This window comes from Eufriesea mexicana, unplaced genomic scaffold (genome assembly GCF_001483705.2).
Source record: "Eufriesea mexicana isolate 0111107269 unplaced genomic scaffold, ASM148370v2 scaffold113, whole genome shotgun sequence".
NCBI classification, from domain to species: domain Eukaryota; kingdom Metazoa; phylum Arthropoda; class Insecta; order Hymenoptera; family Apidae; genus Eufriesea; species Eufriesea mexicana.
In genome coordinates, this window is record NW_016908278.1 from 745,483 (window position 1) to 756,531 (window position 11,049).

Genomic DNA, 11,049 nt, shown 5'->3' on the forward strand with positions numbered 1-11,049 from the left:
TAGTCCTGCTCGCCAACCCTCTCTGATAGCGGTGATCCTCGTGCCTGACATCATTATCCTGGGACGCTGTGCAGCGCCAGCGCGGCTCGGCCATCCTTCGAGGCTGCCCTCGTCATCATTCCAGTTCGGTTCCTCGTGTTTTGCCTTCCCGTGTGTGTCCATGGTGTTACGCCAGCTACTCGGATAGTCCGAATCGTCTCCACGGTGATGTCGGTGCACCCGCGACCGAGTCGGGGCTTCCGATCTATGTGACGTGTGTTTCGTGACAGAAAACAGTTGAAGATCCTCAGGATTCGAAGATTTCGGCAACGATGGACGGCGTATCCGTGTGGAGTGACTCGTCATAGGGAATGGTAGACGTTCGTTCTGTGTACTGTCAAGTCTGTGTCAACATACTCGCGAAAGATACTCTTCGTGACTCGGTTTAGAACGCTGCGCTGTGGGGATCAGGTGCACCTAGGCTGATTATGGAGCCGAACGATCCGTCGGGCAGACTGACCGTCGAGGATCTCTCCGATTGTAGAAGCGAGAGCAGTCACTCGGAGAGCCAACTGCGAGCCTTCCAAGACCGCATCAAGGAGCTGAACCTGTCCGTAGAGAAGTCAAAGGAGGACCCGTCCATAGAGCCCAAAGACTTCCATCTGGGTCTAGAGCCTAGCAGAACCTCTATCCGTTTCGACGACTTCGAGACCCCGACCAGGAATCTCCCTATGACGCTGAACAAAGGCAAGGACTACGGTTACATAGCCGGTAGCCTGAACGAGATGGCGTATCCTATGGACAGGACCAGCGAGAACGACGAGTCTCTTGAGACGTCTAACCTGTGCAGGACCAAGAACCCGACGGCCAAGGATCTGCTGTCTAATCTTCGCGAGAACAGGCACAAGAACGTGCACGCAGCTCTGTCGCTTGACAGGTACGGCAAGGACTTGAATTTCGCCGTGTCGGAGAAAGACATCAAGGACTTTGGCCTGTTGAAGAACTACAGTCTAGACCGGATGAAGGAGTTCAACCTGTCGTTGGACAGGATGAGGGAGAGTCATATCGGTAACTTTGCACTGGAGAGACTTCGAGGTGGAGCTGGCCTGCTGGAAAATCCACCGATATTGGAGCACAACGAGCTGAAGAATATGCAGATGCAACCGAGGAACCAGGATCTAGAGGCTATCGCGTTGGAACGCATGAGACGATCTCATCTCTTGGGCACCGATCTCTCGGCCCAGAATCTCTCCACGCAGATACCACATCCGCATTCAATCACGCAGATGCAGCACTCGCAGCAGCAACAGCAACAGCAGGCTAAGTCGTTCACCATAGACGCGATTCTTGGGCTCAGGAACAATCCCAGGGAGAAGCGTAGTCAGCAGCAACAGTACAGGAAGCATCAGGGTATTTGATATGGGATTTTTGGTGGTTAATTTGGGGTGGTCACGTTGCATGAATTTTGGGAAGGTCGAGGAAGCTTGGATTTTTAAGTACAGGTTAGCCTTATGGCATCTGACAGCTATTAGGGTCCTATTTAAAGCTCTACCTCGAATTCTTTTAGTAAAAGAATTGGTATTTATACAATCGTATATATATATAGATCGTGGTTAATTAGAAATATGCAAGGTTTTTGAATCGGAGGTGGATTAAAGTAATCGATATTTGATAAAAATAATTGACACATGGTTTAATTGATCAGCCTTAAGATAGTTTCGTGTTCCAAACTTCAGACACTCTCCAGAAACAAATGCAAATTGCGTGACGATATTTCTGGCGAAAATCCGTGTGTCAGTTTTGTCCATAGTCTACAAAATTCTAGTTGACCTCCGTAATAACCGAGGAATATAAAATCTCTGAAACATTAACCTCTAACCTCTCCCAATTGGATTCACCTTCATCTCCAGGTACGAATAACGAACCAAACCTGCATCTTGTCTTGACGTCTACATAACCTGTTCAGATTTGATTTATTCTCTTCAAATTTAAAGAAACCGAAATATAACTTAAATATAACTTAACACTGGAATAGTATTAGAAATAATAACGAAAATAAAATAGGTTTTGATCCTTTCATCTATGTAAATTTATTAGCTCACTACGATATTAGTCGAAAATGTCAATACAATTTTAAATTCTATTCAGAACCTATACAAATTGAAATGGCTACGTACTTATATTCATGTTTGCACACAAATAATGGGAAATTAATTTCAATTCGGTCAAAAGTAGTCGTATATTCTCCCCAAATTACAATAAAAATATTAGAGCAACTAAGATAAGTAATTTAAACCTCCATAATAGTATTTACAATAATTCTCTCAATGAATTCATAAAAGTTTATAAAAGCTAAAAAATAATATTTCCCAAATCTAAAATAATAAACAATTTAACAATTTAAATGTTAAACCTATTTTCTGTCAACCTATTTTCGCGTCAGCATTAAAAGCAACACGTCCATCGGTTAGCAACAGACGGTTGATGCAATTAACCTGAAAAACTCTAATGTCAAAATCAATTTACCTTCCCACGCAAAATTCAGCAAAGACCATCGTTGCACCCAGTCCATTGTTCACCGTGAAAATTCTCTGCTCGCAGGTCAGGAAGGCGGCACGAAGAACAGCAGCTCGAGCTCGTGTTCCGGCGGCGGCGGCAAGCTGAAGAGGGTGCGTACGATCTTCACGGCCGAGCAGCTGGAGAGATTGGAGGGAGAATTCGCGAGACAGCAGTACATGGTCGGGCCCGAGAGGCTGTACCTGGCGCACGCACTCAGGCTGACCGAGGCCCAGGTGAAGGTGTGGTTCCAGAACCGGCGGATCAAGTGGCGGAAGCACCACCACGAGCAGCAAAGTCAGAGGGTGCACGAGTTCCAGCGATCGCTGAACTCGTCGCTGGAGCACGAGGACAGCAACGAGACCGACAAATGGTGAAAACAGTCCGCGTTCCTCGATCGAGAAGCACCTCTTCGTTTCCTCTCTTCCCCCCTGCTTCATCCGTTCTTCGATCCTAGAAATGTTCGACTGCTCGCGTTCGAGGAGGGCCTGATCCAAGCCCAAGGACGATTCTCGCGCGGCTTCGACGATTTCCAGCTCTGACGGTTTTCCAGTCCTCCGTGCGGTACCCTGACGTGTCCTCGTCCTTTCCGATACCTCTGAACGGTTTCCGTTGTTCTAAGAACCCCGAAGATCCCGAGGATTCCGAGGACTTTGAGGATTTAGGGTGTTCAGGAGATTCCTAGGACTCTGGGACCTTGAGGATATAGAGTTTTCCGGAGATTCCGAGGATTTTGGAATTTTGGGACTTTGGAAAATCGGAGTGTTCCGTGGACCCTGAGAATTTTGAGGATTCCGAGTATTTCGAAGACTACGAACTCTAAAAACTGTCAAGATTTTGAAGATACCGGAGACCCCGAGGACTCGAGGACTCTGAGTATTCTGCAGATTCTCTAGACTCTGAGGACTACGATAGTCCTGAGTATTCCGAGGATTCTGGTGACACCGAGTTCCTCTTCGGTTGATCTCGCGCGGAACATGAAGAGAAAGGTCGGAGCAACGTATGACACTTGGTAGCCTCTCGGAGCGAATTACAGATCTCGATCGGGGATTCAGGGGTGGAAATGAGACTCGTGTGCTTTTGAAGCGAGACCCGGTGAAGATAATTCTATGTTGACGTAGATCGATAGTTTCGAAAGCGTTGAACGAACGTTTGACAGAGATTTGGCAGGCTGACTCGCGAGATCGTTTATTTTCACGAACGTCGGTCGATTGCTTCTACTTACCCGATTTTGGATGTCGCGTGGACGTCGTTGCACGACGATGGAATAGGAGACACGATTCCCTGAGACGAATCATGCTAATCGTCCATTGACAAGTGCGAGAGTGAAAGGACTATTGTTCGACGATATTATTCCCCGGACACTGTGGACAAACGACGAAATTTTAACGATGAAACAAGTCGAGAATTACAAGAAATACTTAGCACATTCGCAACCCGACGCGAGGGACACAGTCGACTCTTGCTGGAAACATCAGCAGAGGAAGAGCCAGTCTTTCCCGCTTGGCAGATGTAGCAAGTAAGTAATCGAGTAGCTTGTAGCAATTTTTCATATGCAATCTTCCCGGAGAATTCGAAATTTTATTTCTTCGACGATTAACCCCTTTGCACTCGAAGGTTTTGCTAACTATTGTATAATATTAAATACAGTAATATATATAATAATATAATTCAATGAATATAACAATATAATTATATAATACATTAATACAATAGTATATATAATAATATAATGGAATAAATATAACAATATAATAATATAATAATATTGCTAAAATAAATGAAGAAAATCACGTATATTTTGTTCCAATACTTTAATCTACAATATCATACAAATATACAATAATACAATATAATAGAAATATAATACAATAATACAACATAATAGAAATATAATACAATAATATAATATAATAGAAATATAATGCAATAATACAATACAATACAAATATAATACAATAATATAATAATATTGCTAAAATAAATGAAGAAAATCACGTATATTTTGTTTCGATATTCTAATCTAGTTATTGTCTAGTTTAATTATTGAAGTCACAGTTAATCTAATTATTGAAGTCAAAGTATTAGTTACTTCGACTTCAATGTACCAGAATAAATGTCTGAGTTACCTCACGAGTGCAAAGGGTTAGTGATTATTCGTTCGCAAGAAATTCGGTAGAATTTTTTCTCATGTGAATATCCTTAAGGAACCCGGAATCGCCAGCGAACTACTATTCCTCGACGACTTCTTACAAGCCGCAGTGGGGCCACATGTGTTCCAGCCCGACGTACTCCAAGTGCAGCTCGTTTCACAGCCCCGACGCGGCGTATCTTCAGGGTCGGTCGAAGACTAATCGGGACAAACACCATCTCCCGGGCTTCTCGCCGAAGAGGAAGACCCACTACGACGACGAGCTGGGCGACATCGAGAAACTGAAGTTCATCGACGAACAATTGGGAAATCTCGTGGAGGACAACGCGGAGGAAGAGGTTGAAGAGGAAGTCACAGGTTGAATTTTAAATTTGGGATATTAACCCCGACTAGTTATTATATTATATATACGGCGGCATCATTCTCACCCCCGTTATGAAATGAATCCCAAGTTCAAGAAGGTTCGAGGATTTTCTCGCAAGTAAATTTTCTCGGTAAACCCCCCACTTTCTGGGATAGAAATTCCAAACTTTCCAATAGTATCCCCGTCTAAGACAGGGCCTGATGAGTCCACTAGCAGGCCCAGGACACAAAGCATCCCATCACTTCGTCCCTTTCATCCTCACATCGAGGATACCCCTCGTTCAAACCGACTAACAGCAAAAACGGGGGTGGTCCCCCACATTTATATTAACCCTAATGAGATTAAATTACTTCCAGCTTAAAAATTATTTAATAAACTCGTCTTCCTTCCCGAGAAATGAAAAAGAAGTACAATTTTAATCCTATTTCACGATACATTCTTCAAACTCGAATTTTTACAGAAATTCGGTAAAAATATTCATTTTCTTACCGGTAACTTAAAGGCCATTGATTAGACGTTTTCCTGCACTTAAATGCAGTGAAAAGGAAATTAAATACTATTCCATATTAGCCAAATTCATTCGTGATACTCTGGCAAGTAAAGTGGAAAATAATTTTGAAAATAATCGAAAATTAAATTAGGGAAGGGAATTTTCACGTATTAAGTATAAATATCGGTGGAATTTAATTTGTGAGTGGGAGTTTATAAAATTTGTGAATTCTCGCCGACAGAGGATGATCACGAGGGGGCAAGTAAATTCCTGGACAAGGATTACGAGGAGCAGGAAGCGGACGACGAGATAGACGACGAGTCTGAACCGTCTCCGCAGGCTCGCAGAACTCAAAGAGCAAGCAAGAACGAGGCACCACTGAGACAGCAGCGATGGAGAGCCGTGGAGCCGCAGCCTGACACGCGAAGGCTTCGTTGCCAGCAACGAGTGGCTTTGGTGCAAAATCATCCCTCATCTCCCAGGTATGCTCCGGCCTTTACCAAAATAATGTCTAATTTCAAAGAATTTCCTTCGTTTCGTTACACTGGTGTTTTATCATTTCAATTATCGTCTGTATTTATTTAAATGTACATTACACGTGTCCACGCATTGTCCGTGTCATTATTCGAAATATTCGCAACTGATGTCAACGCTAATTTGCTATTCACTCATTTCTGACAGTGCTACAATTTATTTTCAAGCATAAAATTTAATCTTCTTTAATTTTATCAAGTGTGTGGCAGACATAGAAATGTGAGGAGCAACATTTGCATCACAAATTTCTCTGTACACTGTCAAGCATATTTGACAGACTCTACTCAAAGTTCTCTAAAAAATATTACGTTTGGCATCAAATGGGTAGGACAATTTATACTTCTCGTTCCAATAACATCGATGCTGTTGAATTAAATTTTTAATTTCGAATTTTCACACTAAATCCAAACTTTACGAAGATTGTGCCAATAATTGGCATCATAGTGCTGATAGCCAAAACGTGTTTCGAATGGGTTGTCCATGGAATTTTATACACGCGACGCAATGACAATTGTACGACACACGATGAATCGGAGATCGTCGTTTTGAAACGTGGTTCCGACCAGGTTCTACCACAACGTGGCCGAGCGCGAGATACCCGAGCCCTTATCAGAAGAAGACTTCGTCCGAACGTCGCTGAAGTGTTCGCCAAGGCGACAGTCCACGGACTATCGTCAGTGGTCGCCGAGGAACGAAGCTGATCGATACGACGACGTGTCACCCTCGACCCAGTTGACTCGACGAGCTCGCACCAAACCGGATGTGGACCGACTGATGGAGTCGGAGCTGAACAGGACGAGAAGGTGCAATCGCTGCGGTAGCCTGTCCAGCAAAAGGAACGAACAGCCTCGGAAGAACAGCTGCAGATTCGACAACGCGAATATTACCTTTAAGGGACCAATTGGTGAGATCCTACATTTAATTGCTACCTTTGCTGCCGAATTTTTACTACATTCCATTCGACACTGTATTTTACTTAGTATACTACTTTATACTTGATTCTGTGCTTTGACATCTGTTAGATATTTATTTTTATTTTCAAATTCTTTTCTACAATCACCATAAATTATTTATTTTTATTATAATTTTGTATTATTTATATTTATTATAAGTAAATTATAATTCTTTTCTTACTCAAGACTATGCAATCGTCACGAAAATACCATAAGTACTTAGGATTAAGTTAGTGCACTCTGAGATGCATACTGCGAAAGAAATAGAAGGTTAAAAATGTACATTTAGTTAAAGATCACCTTTCTATAGAAAGGTGTACAGTATTACAAATTATTCGCGAATTTTAGGCACTATTAATTACTAAATGATGCTCAAATTTAGTTAATTTCATTCTAACCTCAAACATGACTTGACATAAATTTGTCAACTAATTCAAATACTACAGTACGAATCAGAAATTTTACCTGCAATTGTAAATTACAGAGCTCGCAACAATAACCACGTGTTTTTCCCTAATTTTCAGGCGACGAACCCGAGAGCCACGAACTGTACTGCGGCCATTGCAACCTGAGGTACAGCGCGAAGGACGCCAGTGGCGCCACCAACATCCCATCCGTTCTGTACCCCACGAAGCCACGCAGATCTCGAGAAGGGAAGTCGTCGACGATCTACGAGGTCCCAGAACAGAGCCAAGACAAACTTTCCACCGACTACACGCGATTGTCCTCGAAGTACCAAAGGAAACCGACAGAGGGCTTCACGGAGAAGCCAAAGAGGTCGCTGCACACGTCTCATGGCGCCGCGCGAATACCCTCTCGATACGTGGAATAGCACCGTTTCTTCGACTGACTTGAAGTATCCTGTGAACGAAGAAGAACCCATCTCGAATCGAATAATTGAAAAGATAGAAAGGAAAATGGAGAATACGTACGGAACACGAACACTGTAACCACGTTTCAGGATCGGAGATCCTTCCCTCGTTCCCAGGCGATTCTCGTGACTATTTTCGTACAAGGAGTTCTTCCCTGTATCGCTGTCTAAGGATATGTGTGTGTGTGTGGGTGTCGGACATGGTAGAAACGAGCCCATTTCGTTGTAATTCATCAATGAGAGACTCGATCCTCGAGAGCAACGAACGCGTCGTAGAGCAAGAGAGTAAAACGAATCGCTCCTACTCGATCGTTTCCCTCCTACTGGTTGTGTAATATATATTTTTGTAAACTGTCCTCGGGTCATTGTAGATGTTACACTGTGCGTGTTGTCCGGGACTACGAAGCTAGCTGCACGATGTACATACTCGCATTAGGTGAATCGATTAGAGTCTAAACGTGTCCCCTTGAAAACCCTCGCTTTCCGTCTTCGGTGTTCGACGATCTTCTAAGTGGTAATCACCGTTCCCTCGGCACGAAATCGATTGTATATAGAAGACACCAGCGCTGATAACGATTCTGTGTACACAAGAATAAAACCTCGAATCTGTGCACCGAGCCCAGTCTACTTTTCCTCGTCCTTATGGCGCTCCTCGTTTTATTTTGCAATTTCTCATTGGAGAGTCGTGGCAGGTGAGTTTTGATCAGATCGAGAGGAGAGAGGGATAGTGGAATTATTGGTTTCTTAGAGTTTGACGTATGTGGAGGAGTATAAACATTAAAATAAAATTTATTATCTGTTTTTTTTTTTAGATATAATTCAATTTTGGAGGGTACTTTGGTAATGAGAATACTACCTGGAGATTAATTTTCTCATGGCATCTTTGCTTTGAATGTGAGAAAATTTGAGAATTTAATTATTTATACGAAAATCGAATTTAATAATTACTTGTCAACCAAATTTTTTAATTATTTTTGTATGTATAATAGCAAAGTTTCTAAGGGACTTTTATCATCCTAAATTTAAAAATAGCTTATCCAAAATTACAGATAGTACAATATCGAAAGTGAAATGTTATTTATGAGACTTATGAAAAATTCTACGGAACACCATTCTTGATAAAAGATTCCCAAAAATTATATAAGCAGATCCCTATTAAAGGAAATTAAAAAATTATTTCTGCAAAATTGTAAGAAGCACGGTAGAAAAATTTGGAAGCTTCCCTTCCTCTAAAATTAAAGAAGTCACTCACCAAAATTCCCAAAAACACAATAAAATAATTTGAAACTCGCCTATTCCCACAAACGAAGAAATACACCTCCAAAATTCTCAAACTTCAAGAAACACGACTCCACCGACTCAATTCCACTCCCCATAAGAATCTCGCATTATCGCCCCACTTCATTAAAACCACCCCTAAAAACTCCTTCGACTGTTCACAAAAAGGGGCCAAAATTCCCAATAAACCAAATTCCAATATTCACCCCCGGGAATGGCGAAATAAAATCTAAAAAGCAGCATCTCGCAAATTCAGCAATAGCCACGAGGAAAGACCCTCGAGGAACTTCCTTCGAATTCGTTTTTCTCCGTGCAGCAATTGGTACTAATTAATTAGCGGCGTGTCTTACGCTCTTTCTGGGATTTTATTCGCCCCTCCGCGAGTGGGGTGCAGCTTTTTGTCGAGCCACAAAGGCGGTCGCTTTCGCCGCCCCTTTTGTTTAAATATTAATAACGCGCGGAAACTCTGTCGCTATCTGACCGCGGCGGAACGGCCGGGCTTTGTTCAATTAAACTTAATATCTTTATTATATCGGAGCGTCGAAAGCGGATATTATTTATTGCGGCGGAAGTCGGGAAACGGGGCAGCGTGGGCGGAGGAAACCTCACCCTTCGAACCATGGATCCCGTTGTCTTTCCGCGCAAATTACTCGGGAATTAAATCCGTATCCGGGGATTTCAGATTTTTATGTTTAGGGAAACACTGTAATTGTACCTCGCTTTTGTACCTGCAAATTAACCGATTCATTTTTTCCCGTCGTATTTAATTCACTTAATCGGAGATTCACATTTCTCAGCGAAAAGGGTTGAGAAATAGGGTAATTATTTTTCGAATTTTTGTACAGTCTGTATCTTTTGGGGGATACGAAAAATGTTTAATTTTGGGGGGCTCCACTGTTCCGTGGAAAAATTTTCATTAAAACGGGAAAAAATTGTTGAAATTTTTATGATTTCGCAGCCTTAAAAGTATTTCCTGTTGATCAAAAAATTACACAATTTACAACGCGTTATGATTTATATCGCGTGTGCAAATTTTATCGAAAGGGGAATTTTTTGGTCGAGGAATTCCTTTGAAACACGGTGTTCGAATATTTTTGCTACGTACAGAACGTATATCTCCAACTGTGCGATTAATTACCACAGGTTTCAAGCACCATCTTACATCTATTCATTCTTCCTCTGACCCAGTGATCTTCTTGCTATTTCGTTTCATGATTCAGGATATACTATAATTACTATAACTCTGCTAAGAAGATACCTTTTTGGACTCAACATCGCTGCTACTATTTTATTCAATAAATTCATGTAAAAGAAGATAAATAATCCAACACGGCGTTTATTTAAAATTCTCAGGGCACGCATAATAATTCTTCCAGTGCCATAAATACACTACTATAGCTCGATACACTGATCAAAGAACGTTCCCAAAACCCAATTTCCAAAATTGATCACCATCGTCGCTGGAAGTGGAAGATTCGTCGTTAAAAATCGCGAAGGGAGAACTGGAATACGAATACGAATACTAGTAGTACGAGCGAATCAAACGTCAGGCAGAAAATGGTAATCGTCGCGCGGCACAGCGTCCATCGAGCAGCGAAATTCCGACATGGAAAAATCTGACGCGGATGACGTCGGTAACTAATATTCGCTCGTTACGTGCAGCCCTTTTGTCGACGTGATAAATTAGCCGTCGACCCATGTCAAAGGGCCACAAAGAAAGCAAACCTTCGATGGAGAATCGTACGGACTTCGCTATCAGGCTAGAAACATCGGGGCTTATCGATCGGGAACCAGAGATGCTCCAGTGTCTAATCTGTTTGTCAAATTCGGTCAACCTTCGCCTCTATTAGACAATAATCGCTTTAATGGAGT

General features: G+C 42.2%; 2 protein-coding genes across 2 annotated transcripts; both read left to right on the forward strand.

Annotated features, from left to right (window-relative positions):
• Positions 1 to 467: 467 nt before the first annotated feature.
• Positions 468 to 2,912, forward strand: LOC108554907 (uncharacterized). Its single transcript, XM_017910320.1, has 2 exons — positions 468 to 1,389; positions 2,581 to 2,912. The coding sequence occupies exons 1-2, from the start codon at positions 468 to 470 to the stop codon at positions 2,910 to 2,912; spliced, it is 1,254 nt and encodes a 417-aa protein (XP_017765809.1).
• Positions 2,913 to 3,926: 1,014 nt separating this feature from the next.
• Positions 3,927 to 7,860, forward strand: LOC108554908 (uncharacterized). The gene is made up of 5 exons (XM_017910321.1): positions 3,927 to 4,054; positions 4,743 to 5,044; positions 5,783 to 6,023; positions 6,642 to 6,979; positions 7,553 to 7,860. Exons 1-5 carry the CDS (start codon positions 3,927 to 3,929, stop codon positions 7,858 to 7,860), a joined length of 1,317 nt encoding a protein of 438 aa, XP_017765810.1.
• Positions 7,861 to 11,049: the final 3,189 nt, after the last annotated feature.